Source organism: Bombina bombina, chromosome 3 (assembly GCF_027579735.1).
Source record: "Bombina bombina isolate aBomBom1 chromosome 3, aBomBom1.pri, whole genome shotgun sequence".
NCBI lineage: Eukaryota > Metazoa > Chordata > Amphibia > Anura > Bombinatoridae > Bombina > Bombina bombina.
The window spans coordinates 188,666,025-188,688,719 of NC_069501.1; the positions used below are offsets into that span (position 1 = coordinate 188,666,025).

At 42.7% G+C, this 22,695-nt stretch overlaps 1 protein-coding gene across 1 annotated transcript in view; it reads left to right on the top strand.

The window, feature by feature from the left end:
- Window positions 1–22,695, top strand: part of ST3GAL6 (ST3 beta-galactoside alpha-2,3-sialyltransferase 6) — a gene marked incomplete in the record, with an annotated part of 540,680 nt that overhangs the window by 403,997 nt on the left and 113,988 nt on the right. Inside the window, 1 exon segment of the mRNA XM_053706049.1 lies at window positions 2,409–2,508. Coding sequence (XP_053562024.1) covers window positions 2,409–2,508 — 100 coding nt within the window.

A 22,695-nucleotide genomic window follows, 5' to 3' on the forward strand; every position in this document is an offset into this window, starting at 1 on the left:
AGAAAGATTTTGCAAGCAGTGGTGCCTTCCGTTTAGGTTACCTGACTTGTTCCCTCCCTTCATCCGTGTCCTAAAGCTTTGGTATTGGTATCCCACAAGTAAGGATGAATCCGTGGACTGGATACACCAAGTAAGAGAAAACAGAATTTATGCTTACCTGATAAATTCCTTTCTCTTACGGTGTATCCAGTCCACGGCCCGCCCTGGCAATTAAGTCAGGTTCAAATTTAATTTTTAAAATAACTACAGTCACCACTGCACCCTATGGTTCTCCTTTTTCTCTTAATCGTCGGTCGAATGACTGGGGGGCGGAGCCTGAGGGGAGCTATATGGACAGCTTTGCTGTGTGCTCTCTTTGCCACTTCCTGTAGGGATTGAGAATATCCCACAAGTAAGGATGAATCCGTGGACTGGATACACCGTAAGAGAAAGTAATTTATCAGGTAAGCATAAATTCTGTTTTTCGTTAACTTTTCGTCACTAAAAACGGGCGCTGACGAAAACTTAGCCGAAAATATTTTCGTCTACGAAATTAACACTGGTATAGGGGGTTAATAGCTATCCAAGTTGTTGCAGCCGCTGTGTGGTGGTGTACAGATTCTGCGACCCGTCTGGCGCACTTTCTGGTTACAAAATCCGATGACAGACAGCTTGTTCCATCTGATTTTGCAACCAGTAACGTGCGCTCAGGAATGTGGTGCCATATATTTCCTAGACCCGTGTAAATCAGCTGTTTTAAGGAGGTTGGGCCTCTAGCACATGCGCAGAGAGCGCCACAAACCTCAAGCAGCTGATTCACATCACCGGAAGTGACGTGGTAGACACATTCCTATGCGGTAGACAACTTATTTTAGAACACCGGCACATAACTTTTTAAGTGCTCATAATAAACAGTATAAAAAAACAAGAACAAAGCAAAATTGTTTGTCTTGCATTCCAACAGTGCATTAAAATGTCAGGTGTGCTATATATCTTATTTCGGATTTCTCCATTAGGTGAGTTTGCTTAGATCAGGAATTCATATTGACTTGTGTCTTATTGCTCCCGTTTTGATGTTTTTATTGGCCATTAATAGCAGTTTGATTAACCTCTGCAAACAATGCCGACTGTGTAAATTACGCAGTATGAGCTGGTACTTTTTGTATTTATTTTGGCAAATCCTTTTGTATCATCATCAGGTGCTTTCCCTGTGAAATTAATATATTTTTCTAAACACTTACTAGAACCATTTGTTAGGTTTTAGAATACACTGCAAAGTACCACAGTCTGTGATGATATAAATGCAAATTTTTGTCAATTTCTCTTTCAGCTTAAAGGGACAGTATACACTCATTTTCATATAACTGCATGTAATATACACTACTATAAAGAATAAGATGCACAGATACTGATATAAAAATCCAGTATAAAACTGTTTAAAAACGTACTTAGAAGCTGTCACTTTGGCTCTGTTGAAAAGGTAGCTGGAAAGCCCACTGCAAGTGGCAAATAAGACACTCCCCCCTCCCCCTTCTTTTGCATATGAAAAGACCCTTTACACAAACAGGAGCAAGCTGGAGTAGGTAGTCGAGCGTATTCACATAAAACTTTGGGGCTTGGTTAGGAGTCTGAAAATCAGAGCAATGTTATTTAAAAATAAGCAAAACTATACATTAATTAAAAAAAAAAAACTTTATGGGCTATATAAATAGATTATCTACAAAACATTTATGCAAAGAAAAAATGAGTGTATAATGTCCCTTTAAAGATGCCTGGAAAAATCTATGTGTCCCCCCCCCCCATATTTGTCATTTAATGGGTGCTTACTATGTTTTCCTTCTCTAGTAAACAATAATATATTCCCTTCCCCCCGTTATGTCATGTTGTTTGTCTTGTATAAAGTAAACATGCAGTTATAAAATTGCTTGTTTGTAAGTCAGCAGGGAATCTTGTTTTGTACAGCAGCTGTACATTAGCCTAGGTCCATAATAACTGACAATATACTAATTTTGTTATTGTTTATCTTGTTAATTATTTAGTTGAGAAAAAAATCTGCTGTCATTTATAGTGTTAGTGGTTTGCTATGTACACAAGTCGTACATTTATACAAGCACATTTACACTCCTACTTTATACCCCATCCAAATATAAGGTGTGAGATGACACCTTTAAAGGAGGATGCTGAATGTAAACAAAAATGTAAGTAGTGACTTAGAACTTCTTAGGTGCCATATATCAGCATTTTTTATAGAAATAAAGCGCCATAAAATATTAAGCTCTTAACCTGTGTAGTCTCAGGCAACCAGATTCCTGGGATACATTATACCATCCCACAAGAACTCTACAGTGCTGTGCTAGTATAGGGTTAAAATGCAAGAATTGTAAGTAATTTGCTTACTACGTTAACTCTGTGTTTTTATTGTGTTTCAGGTTTACTAGTCATGCGAAAGTTCCTGTTGGTTGGTATAGTTTTTGCTGCTCTGCTACATCTCATGCTTCATATGATTATCCAGAAGAAAACGCTGCCCACGTGAGTGCATTTATAGGCGTGTTTGTGTAATGTGCTGAAATGTGCCCCGTCTCACAAATGTTCACGTCTTTCAAGGGAACAAATGAGCTTACAGCTGTTTTTGACACGTATGGGAACTCACCTTAACCCTTTCACTGCTTGAGTAACTTGCATTAGTAGGATGACCGTCAGTGAGGCTGCAGCATATTGCACAGGAAAATCAGCACCATATCATGCATTCTTATTTTAAAAATGTAATGGGGTTTTCTGAGTGTACTAAAAAGTTCACATAAATTCCCACCGTGCCATCCTTCCTCTATTTCACAAAATCTCACTAATCAGAAGCTAATCTCATTTCTCATAGGCAATAATGTCATTTCTAAAAGACTCTTAAAGGGATATTATGATCGAAAAATTGCATGCTCTAATTCGTTAGAGCATGTTATTTAAAGACTATCGACCCTGCAGCACTGTGTGTTTAACCCCTGCAATGGGGTTAAGCACACAGTTGAAATACCGCTGGGGACTTGTGGTGCAATGCTGGTCTCTAGAGGGAAACGCTGATGATGCATTTAAGAGAAATTGACAATTGATTGCTGAGATATCTTTGCTTTCACTATACAAGTGCAGATACACTCCTTCACCCATTGAGTTAACTCACCATTACTCACATATTAAATGTATGAGCTAATTAGGATGTTCAATGTCTAATTTATATCTATACTTTTTGTGTGATCTTCCAGTAAAAATTGTAATTTGATGCAGAAAGGTTTATCTCTGTTTACAAATGCAGCGCATGGTACATGAGATGGGTATATAATGAAACTGATTCATGATCAAAAAGGAATACAACTATGTAAAACAGATGCTACTTATCCTTTCTAAACTAAGGCTCATCTTTGCGGTTGAATTAATTCTTCCCTCTGTTACTGTATTTTGGGCATATAAGACACACTGAACTTTGAGGGAAAATGTGTATTTATAAAAAAGCTATAGAACCTATTTGAGAATAAAATGTATTTCTTTCATATAGGTGGCGTGAGTCCACAAGCTTATTACATATGGAATATTTATTCCTACCAGGAGTAAGCAAAGTTTCTCAAACCTCAAAGCCTATAAATACCCCACCCACTTCACACATACCTCAGTTTAAACGTTGCCTCCTCTGGAGGTGGTTGAAGCATGATGTGCTTAATTTCTTCTGTGAAAGTTGCTTCAAAGCATATTGAAGCCCATTTCCCCTCAGAGTACATTGCTTGTCAGAGGGAAGTGAAGGGAGTACTGCCTTATCACACCATGTTTTTCACCTCACTGGAAATTCGGTTACAGGGATTCATCTTCTGCCTCCCTTTACATATCGACTTAATACTCCTATTTCATTACCACTGCTGATATGTTTCAGTACTGGTTTGGCTTTCTGCTTTCAGTCGGCCAGTGTCTACAAATCAAAAAGTAAGTATATTTAGATTACTATGGACACTCATAGCTGTGGATGGGCACTTATGTTTAACCCCTTAATGACAAGTGACGTACCAGGTACGTCCTGCAAAAACTTGCAGTTAGTGACAATGGACGTACCTGGTACGTCACTTGTCTAAGAGAGTGCTGGAAGCGATCGCAATCGCTTCCAGCAGCTCTCAGGGTATTGCAGTGATGCCTCGATATTGAGGCATCCTGCAATACCCTTAGAAAGCATCCGATGCAGAGAGAGCCACTCTGTGGCCCTCTCTGCACCGGTAGCGATGCGGCCGGTTCGTTGGTGGGTGGGAGCGCAACTGGGAGGCGGGTGGGCGGCCCATCGCTACCCGGCATCCGGCTCCTGTTAGTGCAATGTGCACGCCGGGTGCCGGGAGCGTGCGGGTGCGCGCGTGCGCGTGCGCGCGCGGGTGCGCGCGCACGCCCGCGATCACCTACCCACACTGACACCAATGAGTGGGAAGAGGGGGGGAAATATATATATATGAGGATCTGGGAGGGGGAGGGGGTTGGGGTATTGTGGGGGGCTGCTACACTACAGAAAAAAATAAATTAGTAATAAAAAATAATTAAAAACACTTTTTTGGGGGGCAAATTGGGTACTGGCAGACAGCTGCCAGTACCCAAGATGGCGGCAATTAGGTAGGGGAGAGGGTTAGATTGCTGGGGGGGGGATCATGGAGGTTGGGGCTAAGGCAGGAGTCCATCACAGCTAAAACATTTTATTTTTTTTTATTAAAAAAAATAAAAACTCCTTTTATTTAGTACTGGCAGACTTTCTGCCAGTACTTAAGATGGCGGGGACAATTGTGGGGTGGGGGAGGGAAGAGAACTGTTTGGGAGGGATCAGGGGGTGGGATGTGTCAGGTGGGAGGCTGATCTCTACCCTAAAGCTAAAATTAACCCTGCAAGCTCCCTACAAGCTACCTAATTTAACCCCTTAACTGCTGGGCATAATTTACGTGTGGTGCGCAGCAGCATTTAGCGGCCTTCTACTTACCAAAAAGCAACCACAAAGCCATATAAGTCTGCTATTTCTGAACAAAGGGGATCCCAAAGAAGCATTTACAACCATTTGTGCCTTAATTGCAGAAGCTGTTTGTAAATAATTTCAGTGGGAAACCTAAAGTTTGTGACAAAATTTGTGAAAAAGTGAACTTTTTTTTTATTTGATGACATTTGGCGGTGAAATGGTGGCATGAAATATACCAAAATGGGCCTAGATCAATACTTTGGGTTGTCTTCTAAAAAAAAATATATACATGTCAAGGGATATTCAGGTATTCCTGACAGATATCAGGGTTCCAATGTAACTAGCGCTAATTTTGAAAAAAAGTTGTTTGGAAATAGCAAAGTGCTACTTGTATTTATGGCCCTATAACTTGCAAAAAAAGTAAAGAACATGTAAACATTGGGTATTTCTAAACTCAGGACAAAATTTAGAAACTATTTAGCATAGGTGTTTTTTGGTGATTGTAGATGTGTAACAGATTTTGGGGGTCAAAGTTAGAAAAAGTGTGTTTTTTTCAATTTTTTCCTCATATTTTATATTTTTTTTTATAGGAAATTATAAGATATGATGAAAATAATGGTATCCTTAGAAAGTCCATTTAATGGCGAGAAAAACGGTATATAATATGTATGGGTACAGTAAATGAGTAAGAGGAAAATTACAGCTAAACACAAACACTGCAGAAATGTAAAAATAGCCATTGTCATTAAGGGTAAGAAAATTGAAAAATGGTCCGGTCATTAAGGGGTTAAAGGGATACTAAACCCACATTTTTTCCTTTCAAGATTCAGATAGAGCATGCAATTTTAAGCAACTTTCTAATTTACTCCTATTATCATTTTTTCTTTGTTTTCTTGCTATCTTTTTCCATGTTTATACGCCCTCGCTATCTAGTCTTACTCAGCAGTTCTGAGTGTTCCTGAATGTTGTAACATTCTTCATTTACTTCAACAGGCAAATCATTTTATTTGCGATGTAGTATTTGATATCATAAAAATCAATATTAAAGGGACAGTCAACCCAAAAATTACTGTAACTTATTTAGATTAGTTAAATACCTATCTTTACAGTAAACTGTAGCCAAATTTTCATCTAAATAAACTTTGGCAGAAAATAAACTTACTAGATCTCATCTGGCAGTTTTGAAATTGCCGCCTGACCCCCTCCTTCTCTGACGTCTCCCAAAAGCTTGCACTAGTACAGGATCCTTTTCTCTAGTCTCGTCCCTGCGCGCTCCTGCAATTTCAGCGCTCTAGCAGCTGTTCATACCCGGCACTCACTGCCTCTCATCTTTGCTGTGCGCTGTGTATAACAGAGAATGAGAGGCAGTGAGTGCCGGGCAGGCGGCGATGTAATGGTCTGTGCTTTAGTTAATACGCCAATGAGATTATAGAGACATGTTTTATTTTTATTGTATTTCCCTCACTACACAGTCCTCTCTGATCGACTTTTTCGCGCACCATAAGCATTGCAACATTGTATCCACGGATGTGAAAGGCTGCACAGTAGTGATGATCACATACACAGGCACTGATGCATTGAGCTGATTTTGCTTCCCTCTTGCCTTCCACACCCTGTGCACTCACTATATCATTCTTTCCCCTCAGCTAGAAGTTCCTTGCTCCCGCTGCCCACTATCACTAGGGAGGAAGGAAGATGGGGAGGGCAAGCTGTCACTGATCTGAGGAAGCACAGAGCACCCCCAACCCACAGGTGCCACGGCACAGCATTAGCTCTATTATCCAGGAAAACCGGTCAATTCAGTTAACTATTATCGTGTGTTCTGATGGCACAGCTACAGAATAACCGCGAAAACGTTCAATTATGTGCGCACGTTAATAGTTAACTGAATTGACCGGTTTTCCTGGATAGTAGAGCTAATAGTGCAGTGTAGTGTAGCACCGGGCACCGTTTAAACTTCCCTCACACACCAGGCCCCGCCCGACACTGCTCATAGACACTTGGATTAGCCTGGGTATGTGTGTCCGTATAACGCTGCAGGTCTTTCCCTGCGGTCTTCAGGGAGTGGGGAGGGGGAATCTTCTTGCTGCCAAGAGAAGCGGAGTGTGTGAATATAAATAAGCCTCTTCCTCCTCCTTCTGCCTCTGTCAAAACGGCAGTGAACAATTGGTAGGGTGAGAAAAGGTGGTGAGTAAGGGAGGGCAAAGGAGAAAAAGAAAGAGAGGAAAGAGGTGCATTAAAAACGCAGAAGGTAAAAATGAAGATAGCAAAGAGAGCCAGAAACAATTAGGTTTTTATTTCTGCAGACACTGCATTGTGAATGAGAATCAGACTGGTTTCTTCCTGCACAGATCGCAGCATATTTCTCCTGTTAAGTGTAGTCAGTCCTCGGGTCATCCATTACTTATGGAATATATCTCTTCCTAACAGGAAACTGCAAGAGAATTACCCAGCAGAGCTTGCTATATAGCTCCTCCCCTCACCTATCATACTCAGTCATTCTCTTGCAGCCTAACTAGATAGGAAGCTGTGAGAGATCTGTGGTGTTTTTTAACTTAGTTTATTTCTACAATCAAAAGTTTGTTATTTTTAAATGGCACCGGAGTGTGCTGTTTATTCTCAGGCAGCATTAGAAGAAGAATCTGCCTGGGTTTTTTTTCTATGGTCTTAGCAGACGTAACTAAGATCCACTGGCTGTTCTCATCTGAGGAGTGAGGTAACTTCAGAGAAGGGGAATAGCATGCAGGGCCCCCCTGCAACAAAGAGGTATGTTCAGTAATTTATTTTCTGAGGAATGGAATTGACTGAGAAAATACTGCTGATGCCATTGTAAAGTAAGTTCAGCCTTAAATGCAGCGATAGCGACTGGTATCAGGCTGATGTGTGTGTGTGCGCACTGAATGTATTTTCTAAGGAATGGAATTGACTCTGAAAATACTATAAATACTGAAATAATGTATGAGCCTTAACTGCAGTAAAAGCGACTGGTAGCAGGCTTGTAAATAATAATACATAACTTTTAAATGTATGTTTAAAACGTTTTTCTGGCTTGTTAATCGTTTTTATGAGGTACTTGGTGATAAAACTTATTAGGGCTTGATTTTTACCACATGGCCATTTTTGTTTTCTGCATAGAAACAGTTTCTGAGCTTCCCCACTGTTGTAATATGAGTGGGAGGGGCCTATTTTAGCGCTTTTTTGCGCAGTAAAAATTCAGTCACAATCTGTCTACTTCATCCTCCATGATCCAGATCGTCTCTAGAGAGCTCAGGGGTCTTCAAAATCCATTTTGAGGGAGGTAATCAGTCACAGTAGCCCTGTGACAGTGTATTTGACTGTGAGAAAAACGTTAATTATATAATTGTTATCCGTTTTTGGGTACTAAGGGCTTAATCATCCATTTGCTAGTGGGTGCAATCCTTTGCTAACTTAATACATTTACTGTGAAAATTTGGTTGCTATAACTATTTTTGATCATTGTTATTTCAACTGTGTCAGTTTTTCTGTGCTTCTTAAAGGCACAGTAACGTTTTTTTATATTGAAGAGAAAAGACAGAAGCGCCACATGGCCCAATATTGTTTGATCCAGAATAAATAGATCTTAAGGTGATGAGTAAACTCACGTTTAGTAGAGCACCTCAGTTAGTGCTAGATATACGGTCTGGGATCTCAGACCGTATATCTCAGACCGTATATCTAGCACTAACTGAGGTGCTCTACTAAACGTGAGTTTACTCATCACCTTAAGATCTATTTATTCTGGATCAAACAATATTGGGCCATGTGGCGCTTCTGTCTTTTCTCTTCATAGATTGCTGCTCCTGGATCCTGGCCTGGATCATCACAGATAGCTGCCTCCCATCCCAATAGAGACTTTCACTTTATTATCACTGTGTTTGTTTTGATTGTTTATTACTTTTACCCTGTATCACATTGCTATCGATTAACACTGTATAACATTGCACATTGTATGATTTATCACTTTAAAACCACATTGACACTGGTTTTCACAGTATATCACCTTGATTTATCACTTTAGTATTTTTTAATATTAATCTAACATCTAGATACATAAGTATAGAATTATTTGGTCACATCTTCTCTCCTACACTTAGGGCGCCCCCTCTTATTCTTTTTTTATATTGCTTGTAAAATAATTTTGAAAAGTATTTCCAAGTTTGCTAGTCTCATTGCTAGTTTGTTTAAACATGTCTGACTCAGATTAATCTCTTTGTTCACTATGTTTAAAGGCCAATGTGGAGCCCAATAGAAATTTGTGTACCAATTGCATTGATGCTACTTTGAATAAAAGTCAATCTTTACATGTAAAGAAATTATCACCAGACGACGAGAGGGAAGTTATGCCGACTAACTCTCCTCACGTGTCAGTACCTGCGCCTCCCGCTCAGGAGGTGCGTGATTTTGTGGCGCCAAGTACATCAGGGAGGCCCTTACAAATCACTTTGCAAGACATGGCTACTGTTATGACAGAAGTATTATCTAAGTTGCCAGATTTAAGAGGCAAGCGCGATAGCTCTGGGTTAAGGATAGAGCGCGCGGATGAGATGAGAGCCATGTCAGATACTGCGTCACAGTTTGCAGAACGTGAAGACGGAGAGCTTCATTCTGTGGGTGACGGATCTGATCCAGGGAGACTGGATTCAGAGATTTCCAATTTTAAATTTAAGCTAGAGAACCTCTGCACATTGCTAGGGGAGGTATTAGCGGCTCTGAATGATTGTAACACAGTTGCGATTCCAGAGAAATTATGTAGGTTGGATAAATACTATGCGGTACCGGTGTGTACTGACGTATTTCCTATACCAAAAAGGCTTACAGAGATTATTAGCAAGGAGTGGGATAGACCTGGTGTGCCTTTTACCCCTCCTCCCATATTTAGGAAAATGTTCCCTATTGACACCACCACACGAGACTTATGGCAGACGGTCCCTAAGGTGGAGGGAGCAGTTTCTACTTTAGCTAAGCGTACCACTATCCCGGTGGAGGATAGTTGTGCCTTTTCAGATCCAATGGATAAAAAATTAAAAGAAAATGTTTGTTCAACAAGGTTTTATTTTACAACCCCTTGCATGCATTGCGCCTGTCACTGCTGCGGCAGCATTCTGGTTTGAGTCTCTGGAAGAGGCCATTCGCTCAGCTCCATTGGATGAAATAATGAACAAGCTTAAAACACTTAAGCTAGCTAACGCATTTGTTTCTGATGCCGTTGTGCATTTAACCAAACTTACGGCTAAGAACTCCCTATTCGCCATCCAAGCGCGCAGAGCGCTATGGCTTAAATCCTGGTCAGCTGACGTGACTTCTAAATCTAAATTGCTTAATATTCCTTTCAAAGGGCAGACCTTATTCGGGCCCGGCTTGAAAGAAATTACGGGAGGTAAGGGCCATGCTCTACCTCAGGACAGGGCCAAATCAAAGGCCAAACAGTCTAATTTTCGTGCCTTTCGTAACTTCAAGGCAGGAGCAGCATCAACTTCCTCCGCTCCAAAACAGGAAGGAGCTGTTGCTCGTTACAGGCAGGGCTGGAAAGTTAACCAGTCCTGGAACAGGGGCAAGCAGGCCAAGAAACCTGCTGCTGCCCCCAAGACAGCATGAAGAGAGGGCCCCCTATCCGGAAACGGATCTAGTGGGGGGCAGACTTTCTCTCTTCGCCCAGGCTTGGGCAAGAGATGTCCAGGACCCCTGTGCGTTGGAGATCATATCCCAGGGATATCTCCTGGACTTCAAAACTTCTCCTCCACGGGGGAAATTTCATCTTTCAAGGTTATCAGCAAACCAAACAAAGAAAGAGGCGTTTCTACGCTGTGTACAAGACCTCTTACTAATGGGGGTAATCCACCCAGTTCCGCGGACGGAACACGGGCAGGGATTCTATTCAAATCTATTTGTGGTTCCCAAAAAAGAGGGAACCTTCAGACCAATCTTGGACTTAAAAATCCTAAACAAATTTCTAAGAGTTCCATCATTCAAAATGGAAACTATTCGAACCATCCTTCCCATGATCCAAGAGGGTCAGTACATGACTACGGTGGACTTAAAGGATGCCTACCTTCACATACCGATTCACAAGGACCATTACCGGTATCTGAGATTTGCCTTCCTAGACAGGCATTACCAGTTTGTAGCTCTTCCCTTCGGATTAGCTACGGCTCCAAGAATCTTCACAAAAATTCTAGGATCACTTCTGGCGGTTCTAAGACCACGAGGCATAGCGGTGACCCCGTACCTAGACGACATTCTGATACAAGCGTCAAGTTTTCAAACTGCCAAGTCTCATACAGAGATAGTTCTGGCATTTCTGAGGTCGCATGGGTGGAAGGTGAACGTGGAAAAGAGTTCTCTATTACCACTTACAAGAGTTCCCTTTCTAGGGACTCTTATAGATTCTGTAGAGATGAAAATTTACCTGACAGAGGCCAGGTTATTAAAACTTCTAAATGCTTGCCGTGTCCTTCACTCCATTCCACACCCGTCAGTAGCTCAGTGCATGGAAGTAATCGGCTTAATGGTAGCGGCAATGGACATAGTACCATTTGCGCGCCTACATCTCAGACCGCTGCAATTGTGCATGCTAAGTCAATGGGACGGGGATTACTCAGATTTGTCCTCCCTACTAAATCTGGATCAAGAGACCAGAGATTCTCTTCTATGGTGGCTTTCTCGGCCACATCTGTCCAAGGGGATGACCTTTCGCAGGCCAGATTGGACGATTGTAACAACAGACGCCAGCCTTCTAGGCTGGGGAGCAGTCTGGAATTCCCTGAAAGCTCAGGGATTATGGACTCAGGAGGAGAAACTCCTCTCAATAAATATTCTGGAGTTAAGAGCAATATTCAATGCTCTCCTAGCTTGGCCTCAGTTAGCAACTCTGAGGTTCATCAGATTTCAGTCGGACAACATCACGACTGTGGCTTACATCAACCATCAAGGGGGAACCAGAAGTTCCCTAGCGATGTTGGAAGTCTCAAAGATAATTCGCTGGGCAGAGTCTCACTCTTGCCACCTGTCAGCGATCTACATCCCAGGCGTGGAGAACTGGGAGGCGGATTTTCTAAGTCGCCAGACTTTTCATTCGGGAGAGTGGGAACTTCATCTGGAGGTCTTTGCTCAACTGATTCGTCGTTGGGGCAAACCAGATCTGGATCTCATGGCGTCTCGTCAGAACACCAAGCTTCCTTGTTACGGATCCAGGTCCAGGGACCCGGGAGCGGTGCTGATAGATGCTCTGACAGCCCCTTGGGTCTTCAACATGGCATATGTGTTTCCACCATTCCCAATGCTTCCTCGTTTGATTGCCAAGATCAAACAGGAGAGAGCTTCGGTGATTCTGATAGCGCCTGCGTGGCCACGCAGGACCTTGTATGCAGACCTAGTGGAAATGTCGTCCTGTCCACCGTGGTCTCTGCCTCTGAGACAGGACCTTCTAATTCAGGGTCCTTTCAAACATCCAAATCTAATTTCTCTGAGGCTGACTGCATGGAGATTGAACGCTTGATTCTATCAAAGCGTGGTTTCTCGGAGTCGGTTATTGATACCTTAATACAGGCTAGGAAGCCTGTTACCAGAAAAATTTACAATAAAATATGGCGTAAATATTTACATTGGTGCGAATCCAAGAGTTACTCATGGAGTAAGGTTAGGATTCCTAGGATATTGTCCTTTCTACAAGAGGGTTTAGAAAAGGGCTTATCTACTAGTTCGTTAAAGGGACAGATTTCTGCTCTGTCTATTCTTCTACACAAACGTCTGGCTGAAGTTCCAGACGTTCAGGCTTTCTGTCAGGCTTTAACTAGGATTAAGCCTGTGTTTAAGTCTGTTGCTCCGCCGTGGAGCTTAAACTTAGTTCTTAATGTTCTTCAAGGCGTTCCATTTGAACCCCTTCATTCCATTGATATCAAGTTGTTATCTTGGAAAGTTCTGTTTTTGATGGCTATTTCCTCGGCTCGAAGAGTCTCTGAGTTATCTGCCTTACATTGTGATTCTCCTTATCTGATTTTCCATTCAGACAAGGTAGTTCTGCGTACTAAACCTGGGTTCTTACCTAAGGTAGTTACTAACAAGAATATCAATCAAGAGATTGTTGTTCCATCTCTGTGTCCTAACCCTTCTTCAAAGAAGGAACGACTTTTGCATAATCTGGACGTAGTCCGTGCCCTGAAATTCTATTTGCAGGCAACTAAGGATTTTCGCCAAACTTCTTCCCTGTTTGTCGTTTACTCTGGACAGAGGAGAGGTCAAAAGGCTTCGGCTACCTCTCTCTCTTTTTGGCTTCGTAGCATAATACGATTAGCCTATGAGACTGCTGGACAGCAGCCTCCTGAAAGGATTACAGCTCATTCTACTAGAGCTGTATCTTCCACCTGGGCCTTTAAAAATGAGGCCTCTGTTGAACAGATTTGCAAGGCTGCGACTTGGTCTTCGCTTCACACTTTTTCAAAATTTTACAAATTTGACACTTTTGCTTCTTCGGAGGCTGTTTTTGGGAGAAAGGTTCTTCAGGCAGTGGTTCCTTCTGTTTAATGTTCCTGCCTTGTCCCTCCCTTCATCCGTGTACTTTAGCTTTGGTATTGGTATTCCATAAGTAATGGATGACCCGTGGACTGACTACACTTAACAGGAGAAAACATAATTTATGCTTACCTGATAAATTCCTTTCTCCTGTAGTGTAGTCAGTCCACGGCCCGCCCTGTTTTTACGGCAGGTCTAAATTTTAATTAAACTCCAGTCACCACTGTACCCTATGGTTCCTCCTTTCTCATATGCTTTGGTCGAATGACTGAGTATGATAGGTGAGGGGAGGAGCTATATAGCAAGCTCTGCTGGGTAATTCTCTTGCAGTTTCCTGTTAGGAAGAGATATATTCCATAAGTAATGGATGACCCGTGGACTGACTACACTACAGGAGAAAGGAATTTATCAGGTAAGCATAAATTATGTTTTTCTGCTTTTTTAATGCACTTCTTTCCTCTCTTTCTTTTTCTCCTTTGCCCTCCCTTACTCACTCACTCACTCACTCACCACCTTTTCTCACCCTACCAATTTTTCACCGCCGCTTTGACAGAGGCAGCAGGAGGAGGAAGAGGCTTATTTACATTCACACACTCTGCTCCTCTTGGCAGCAAGAAGATTCCCCCTCCCCGCCCCCTGAAGACCGCAGGGAAAGACTGCAGCGTTATATGGACACACATACCCAGGCTAATCCAAGTGTCTATGAGCAGTGTCGGGCGGGGCCTGGTGTGTGAGGGAAGTTTAAACGGTGCCCTGTGCTACACTACACTGCACTGCATCATTAGCTCTACTATCCAGGAAAACCGATCAATTCAGTTAACTATTAACATGCTCACATAATTGAACTTTTTCTCGGTTATTCTGTAGCTGTGCCATGAGAGTGCACGATAATAGTTGACTGAATTGACCGGTTTTCCTGGATAGTAGAGCTAATGCTGTGCCGTGGTACCTGTGGGTTGGGGGTGCTCTGTGCTTCCTCAGATCAGTGACAGCTTGCCCTCCCCTCCCCATCTTCCTTCCTCCATAGTAATAGTGGGCAGCGGGAGGAACTTCTAGCTGAGGGGAAAGAATGATAAAGTGAGTGCACAGGGCGTGGAAGGCAAGAGGGAAGCAAAATCAGCTCAGTGCATCAGTGCCTGTGTATGTGATCATCACTACTGTGCAGCCTTTCACATCCGTGGATACAATTTTGCAATGCTGATGGTGCGCGAAAAAGTTGATCAGAGAGTACTGTGTAGTGATGGAAATACAATAAAAATAAAACATGTCTCTATAATCTCATTGGAGTATTAACTAAAGCACAGACCATCACATCGCCGCCTGCCCGGCACTCACTGCCTCTCATTCTCTGTTATACACAGCGCACAGCATGGATAAGAGGCAATGAGTGCCGGGTATGAATAGCTGCTAGAGCGCTGAAATTGCGGGAGCGTGCAGGGACGAGACTAGAGAAAAGGATCCTGTACTAGTGCAAGCTTTCTCCAACATAGGTGTGTCCGGTCCACGGCGTCATCCTTACTTGTGGGATATTCTCTTCCCCAACAGGAAATGGCAAAGAGCCCAGCAAAGCTGGTCACATGATCCCTCCTAGGCTCCGCCTTCCCCAGTCATTCTCTTTGCCGTTGTACAGGCAACATCTCCACGGAGATGGCTTAGAGTTTTTTAGTGTTTAACTGTAGTTTTTATTATTCAATCAAGAGTTTGTTATTTTAAAATAGTGCTGGTATGTACTATTTACTCTGAAACAGAAAAGAGATGAAGATTTCTGTTTGTAAGAGGAAAATGATTTTAGCAACCGTTACTAAAATCGATGGCTGTTTCCACACAGGACTGTTGAGAGGAATTAACTTCAGTTGGGGGAACAGTGAGCAGACTTTTGCTGCTTGAGGTATGACACATTCTAACAAGACGATGTAATGCTGGAAGCTGTCATTTTCCCTATGGGATCCGGTAAGCCATTTTTATTACAGAAAGAAAAAAAGGGCTTCACAAGGGCTTTTTAAGACTGTAGACATTTTCTGGGCTAAATCGATTTATATATAAACATATTTTATACTCCATAGCCTTGAGGAATTATTTTAATCTTGGGAATTATGTAAAATAACCGGCAGGCACTGTATTGGACACCTTATTCTCTAGGGGCTTTCCCTAATCATAGGCAGAGTCTCATTTTCACGCCTCTATTGCGCACTTGTTTTTGAGAAGCATGACATGCAGATGCATGTGTGAGGAGCTCTGATACATAGAAAAGACTTTCTGAAGGCGTCATTTGGTATCGTATTCCCCTTTGGGCTTGGTTGGGTCTCAGCAAAGCAGATACCAGGGACTGTAAAGGGGTTAAATATAAAAACGGCTCCGGTTCCGTTATTTTAAGGGTTAAAGCTTCCAAATTTGGTGTGCAATACTTTTAAGGCTTTAAGACACTGTGGTGAAATTTTGGTGAATTTTGAACAATTCCTTCATACTTTTTCGCAATTGCAGTAATAAAGTGTGTTCAGTTTAAAATTTAAAGTGACAGTAACGGTTTATTTTAAAACGTTTTTTGTACTTTGTTATCAAGTTTTTTGCCTGTTTAACATGTCTGAACTACCAGATAGACTGTGTTCTGAATGTGGGGAAGCCAAGGTTCCTTCTCATTTAAATAGATGTGATTTATGTGACACAAAATTTAGAGAAAATGATGCCCAAGATGATTCCTCAAGTGAGGGGAGTAAGCATGGTACTGCATCATCCCCTCCTTCGTCTACACCAGTCTTGCCCACACAGGAGGCCCCTAGTACATCTAGCGCGCCAATACTCCTTACTATGCAACAATTAACGGCTGTAATGGATAATTCTATCAAAAACATTTTAGCCAAAATGCCCACTTATCAGCGAAAGCGCGACTGCTCTGTTTTAGAAAATACTGAAGAGCATGAGGACGCTGATGATATTGGTTCTGAAGGGCCCCTACACCAGTCTGAGGGGGCCAGGGAGGTTTTGTCTGAGGGAGAAATTTCAGATTCAGGGAAAATTTCTCAACAAGCTGAACCTGATGTGATTACATTTAAATTTAAATTGGAACATCTCCGCGCTCTGCTTAAGGAGGTGTTATCTACTCTGGATGATTGTGAGAATTTGGTCATTCCAGAGAAACTATGTAAAATGGACAAGTTCCTAGAGGTCCCGGGGCCCCCCGAAGCTTTTCCTATACCCAAGCGGGTGGCGGACATTGTAAATAAAGAATGGGAAAGGCCCGGTATACCTTTCGTCCCTCCCCCCATATTTAAAAAATTGTTTCCTATGGTCGACCCCAGAAAGGACTTATGGCAGACAGTCCCCAAGGTCGAGGGGGCGGTTTCTACTCTAAACAAACGCACCACTATACCCATAGAAGATAGTTGTGCTTTCAAAGATCCTATGGATAAAAAATTAGAAGGTTTGCTTAAAAAGATGTTTGTTCAGCAAGGTTACCTTCTACAACCAATTTCATGCATTGTTCCTGTCACTACAGCAGCGTGTTTCTGGTTCGATGAACTAGAAAAGGCGCTCAATAATAATTCTTCTTCTTATGAGGAGATTATGGACAGAATTCATGCTCTCAAATTGGCTAATTCTTTCACCCTAGACGCCACTTTGCAATTGGCTAGGTTAGCGGCGAAAAATTCTGGTTTTGCTATTGTGGCGCGCAGAGCGCTTTGGTTAAAATCTTGGTCAGCGGATGCGTCTTCCAAGAACAAATTGCTTAACATTCCTTTCAAGGGGAAAACGCTGTTTGGCCCTGACTTGAAAGAGATTATCTCTGATATCACTGGGGGCAAGGGCCACGCCCTTCCTCAGGATAGGTCTTTCAAGGCCAAAAATAAACCTAATTTTCGTCCCCTTCGCAGAAACGGACCAGCCCCAAGTGCTACGTCCTCTAAGCAAGAGGGTAATACTTCTCAAGCCAAGCCAGCCTGGAGACCAATGCAAGGCTGGAACAAAGGAAAGCAGGCCAAGAAACCTGCCACTGCTACCAAGACAGCATGAGATGTTGGCCCCCGATCCGGGACCGGATCTGGTGGGGGGCAGACTCTCTCTCTTCGCTCAGGCTTGGGCAAGAGATGTTCTGGATCCTTGGGCACTAGAAATAGTCTCCCAAGGTTATCTTCTGGAATTCAAGGGGCTTCCCCCAAGGGGGAGGTTGCACAGGTCACAATTGTCTTCAGACCACATAAAAAAGCAGGCATTCTTACATTGTGTAGAAGACCTGTTAAAAATGGGAGTGATTCATCCTGTTCCATTAGGAGAACAAGGGATGGGGTTCTACTCCAATCTGTTCGTAGTTCCCAAAAAAGAGGGAACATTCAGACCAATCTTAGATCTCAAGATCCTAAACAAGTTTCTCAAGGTTCCATCGTTCAAAATGGAAACCATTCGAACAATTCTTCCTTCCATCCAGGAAGGTCAATTCATGACCACGGTGGATTTAAAGGATGCGTATCTACATATTCCTATCCACAAGGAACATCATCGGTTCCTAAGGTTCGCATTCCTGGACAAGCATTACCAGTTTGTGGCACTTCCGTTCGGATTAGCCACTGCTCCAAGGATTTTCACAAAGGTACTAGGGTCCCTTCTAGCGGTGCTAAGACCAAGGGGCATTGCAGTAGTACCTTACTTGGACGACATTCTGATTCAAGCGTCGTCCCTTCCTCAAGCAAAGGCTCACACGGACATTGTCCTGGCCTTTCTCAGATCTCACGGGTGGAAAGTGAACGTAGAAAAAAGTTCTCTATCCCCGTCAACAAGGGTTCCCTTCTTGGGAACAATAATAGACTCCTTAGAAATGAGGATTTTTCTGACAGAGGCCAGAAAATCAAAACTTCTAAACTCTTGTCAAATACTTCATTCTGTTCCTCTTCCTTCCATAGCGCAGTGCATGGAAGTAATAGGTTTGATGGTAGCGGCAATGGACATAGTTCCTTTTGCGCGAATTCATCTAAGACCATTACAACTGTGCATGCTCAGTCAGTGGAATGGGGACTATACAGACTTGTCTCCGACGATACAAGTAGATCAGAGGACCAGAGATTCACTCCGTTGGTGGCTGTCCCTGGACAACCTGTCACAGGGGATGAGCTTCCGCAGACCAGAGTGGGTCATTGTCACGACCGACGCCAGTCTGGTGGGCTGGGGCGCGGTCTGGGGACCCCTGAAAGCTCAGGGTCTTTGGTCTCGGGAAGAATCTCTTCTCCCGATAAATATTCTGGAACTGAGAGCGATATTCAATGCTCTCAAGGCTTGGCCTCAGCTAGCAAAGGCCAAGTTCATACGGTTTCAATCAGACAACATGACGACTGTTGCGTACATCAACCATCAGGGGGGAACAAGGAGTTCCCTGGCGATGGAAGAAGTGACCAAAATCATTCAATGGGCGGAGACTCACTCCTGCCACTTGTCTGCAATCCACATCCCAGGAGTGGAAAATTGGGAAGCGGATTTTCTGAGTCGTCAGACTTTTCATCCGGGGGAGTGGGAACTCCATCCGGAAATCTTTGCCCAAATTACTCAATTGTGGGGCATTCCAGACATGGATCTGATGGCCTCTCGTCAGAACTTCAAGGTTCCTTGCTACGGGTCCAGATACAGGGATCCCAAGGCGACTCTAGTAGATGCACTAGTAGCACCTTGGACCTTCAAACTAGCTTATGTATTCCCGCCGTTTCCTCTCATCCCTAGGCTGGTAGCCAGGATCAATCAGGAGAGGGCATCGGTGATCTTGATAGCTCCTGCGTGGCCACGCAGGACTTGGTATGCAGACCTGGTGAATATGTCATCGGCTCCACCATGGAAGCTACCTTTGAGACGAGATCTTCTTGTTCAAGGTCCGTTCGAACATCCGAATCTGGTCTCACTCCAACTGACTGCTTGGAGATTGAACGCTTGATCTTATCAAAGCGAGGGTTCTCAGATTCTGTTATTGATACTCTTGTTCAGGCCAGAAAGCCTGTAACTAGAAAAATTTACCACAAAATATGGAAAAAATATATCTGTTGGTGTGAATCTAAAGGATTCCCTTGGGACAAGGTAAAAATTCCTAAGATTCTATCCTTTCTTCAAGAAGGTTTGGAGAAAGGATTATCTGCAAGTTCTTTGAAGGGACAGATTTCTGCCTTGTCTGTGTTACTTCACAAAAAGCTGGCAGCTGTGCCAGATGTTCAAGCCTTTGTTCAGGCTCTGGTTAGAATCAAGCCTGTTTACAAACCTTTGGCTCCTCCTTGGAGTCTCAATTTAGTTCTTTCAGTTCTTCAGGGGGTTCCGTTTGAACCCTTACATTCCGTTGATATTAAGTTATTATCTTGGAAAGTTTTGTTTTTGGTTGCAATTTCTTCTGCTAGAAGAGTTTCAGAATTATCTGCTCTGCAGTGTTCTCCTCCTTATCTGGTGTTCCATGCAGATAAGGTGGTTTTACGTACTAAACCTGGTTTTCTTCCGAAAGTTGTTTCTAACAAAAACATTAACCAGGAGATAGTCGTGCCTTCTTTGTGTCCGAATCCAGTTTCAAAGAAGGAACGTTTGTTGCACAATTTGGATGTTGTTCGTGCTCTAAAATTCTATTTAGATGCTACAAAGGATTTTAGACAAACATCTTCCTTGTTTGTTGTTTATTCTGGTAAAAGGAGAGGTCAAAAAGCAACTTCTACCTCTCTCTCTTTTTGGATTAAAAGCATCATCAGATTGGCTTATGAGACTGCCGGACGGCAGCCTCCTGAAAGAATCACAGCTCATTCCACTAGGGCTGTGGCTTCCACATGGGCCTTCAAGAACGAGGCTTCTGTTGATCAGATATGTAAGGCAGCGACTTGGTCTTCACTGCACACTTTTACTAAATTTTACAAGTTTGATACTTTTGCTTCTTCTGAGGCTATTTTTGGGAGAAAGGTTTTGCAAGCCGTGGTGCCTTCCATCTAGGTGACCTGATTTGCTCCCTCCCTTCATCCGTGTCCTAAAGCTTTGGTATTGGTTCCCACAAGTAAGGATGACGCCGTGGACCGGACACACCTATGTTGGAAAAAACAGAATTTATGTTTACCTGATAAATTACTTTCTCCAACGGTGTGTCCGGTCCACGGCCCGCCCTGGTTTTTTAATCAGGTCTGATAATTTATTTTCTTTAACTACAGTCACCACGGTATCATATGGTTTCTCCTATGCAAATATTCCTCCTTTACGTCGGTCGAATGACTGGGGAAGGCGGAGCCTAGGAGGGATCATGTGACCAGCTTTGCTGGGCTCTTTGCCATTTCCTGTTGGGGAAGAGAATATCCCACAAGTAAGGATGACGCCGTGGACCGGACACACCGTTGGAGAAAGTAATTTATCAGGTAAACATAAATTCTGTTTTTGGGAGACGTCGGAGAAGGAGGGGTCAGACGGCCATTTCCAAACTGCCAGATGAGATCTAGTAAGTTTATTTCTCTTGTAAGGTGTATCCAGTCCACGGATTCATCCATTACTTGTGGGATATTCTCCTTCCCAACAGGAAGCTGCAAGAGGACACCCACAGCAGAGCTGTCTATATAGCTCTTCCCCTAACTGCCACTCCCAGTCATTCTCTTGCAGCTCTCGACAAGAAAGGAAGTATCAAGAGATATGTGGTGACTTAGTGTAGTTTATCTTCAATCAAAAGTTTGTTATTTTTAAATGGTACCGGCGTTGTACTGTTTTTACCTCAGGCAGAAATTAGAAGAAGAGTTCTGCCTGAGGTTTTTGATGATCTTAGCAGGTTGTAACTAAGGTCCACTGCTGTTCTCACACATAACTGAAGAGTATGGGAAAACTTCAGCTGGTGGAATGGCCTGCAGAATTAACTGCTCTGAGGTATGTTCAGTATATTTTTTTCTAGAGAGATAAGGTCTAGAAAATGCTGACAGTGCCTGATATATTTAAGGTAAGCCTGATTACAGTGATTTAACAAACGACTGGGATCATGCTTGCAGTAAAGGGTAATATTCATGTTACTTGCTCTTATTACTTAGTGCGGAATCTGTTGGCGCTCTACAAATAACCGATAATAATAATAATAATAATATGTAAAAGGTTTGCATGATATATAAAAAACGTTTTTTACTGAGGGTGATAAATCTTTATTTGGGGCCTAGTTTTCCACATGGCTGACTAGATTTCTCCTAGGAGTAGTTATTTATGGCCCTTTCACTTTGAGTGCATGGTGGGAGGGGCCTATTTTCGCGCTCTAATTGCGCAGTAGTTTTTACAGTCTGAGACATCCAGCTTCCCTGAAGGAGTCCCCTGACATATAGGACCTCTGTAAAGGGTTTTTGTGCCTACAAAAGTCGTTTTATGGGCAGGTAGGAGCCACAGTAGAGCTGTGGCAGTTTGCTTGTGACTGTTTATAACGGTTTTACCGTTTTTCTGATTCGTTTTTGAGCCTGAGGGGTTAATCATCCATTTGCAAGTGGGTGCAATGCTATTTTAGCCTATTATACACACTGTAAAAATTTCGTAGAGTTTACTGCTTTTTTTCACTGTTTTGCAGTTTATGTGATTGTTTTTTTTCCCTTAAAGGCACAGTATCGTTTTTTATATTCTGCTTTTTCACATTTATTAAAGTGTTTTCCAAGCTTGCTGGTCTCATTACTAGTCTGTTAAACATGTCTGACATAGAGGAAACTCCTTGTTCATTATGTTTAGAAGCCATTGTGGAACCCCCTCTTAGAATGTGTACCAAATGCACTGATCTTACTATAAATTTTAAAGACCATATTCTGGCTTTAAAAGATTTATCACCAGAGGAAATTGACAAGGGGGAAGTTATGCCGACTAACTCTCCCCACGTGTCAGAACCTATAACTCCCGCTCAAGGGACGCCAAGTACATCTAGCGCGCCCATTGCGTATACTTTACAAGACATGGCGGCAGTTATGAATCATACCCTTACAGAGGTATTGTCCAAACTGCCAGGGTTACAAGGAAAGCGAGACAGCTCTGGGGCTAGAACAAATACAGAGCTCTCTGACGCTTTAGTAGCTATGTCAGATATACCCTCACAATGTGCAGAAGCCGAAGCAGGAGAGCTTCTATCTGTGGGTGATTTTTCTGATTCAGGGAAGACACTGCAACCTGATTCTGATATGTGTACATTTAAATTTAAACTTGAACACCTCCGCGTGTTGCTCAGGGAGGTTTTAGCAACTCTGGATGACTGTGACGCCATTGTAGTCCCAGAGAAATTGTGTAAGTTGGATAAA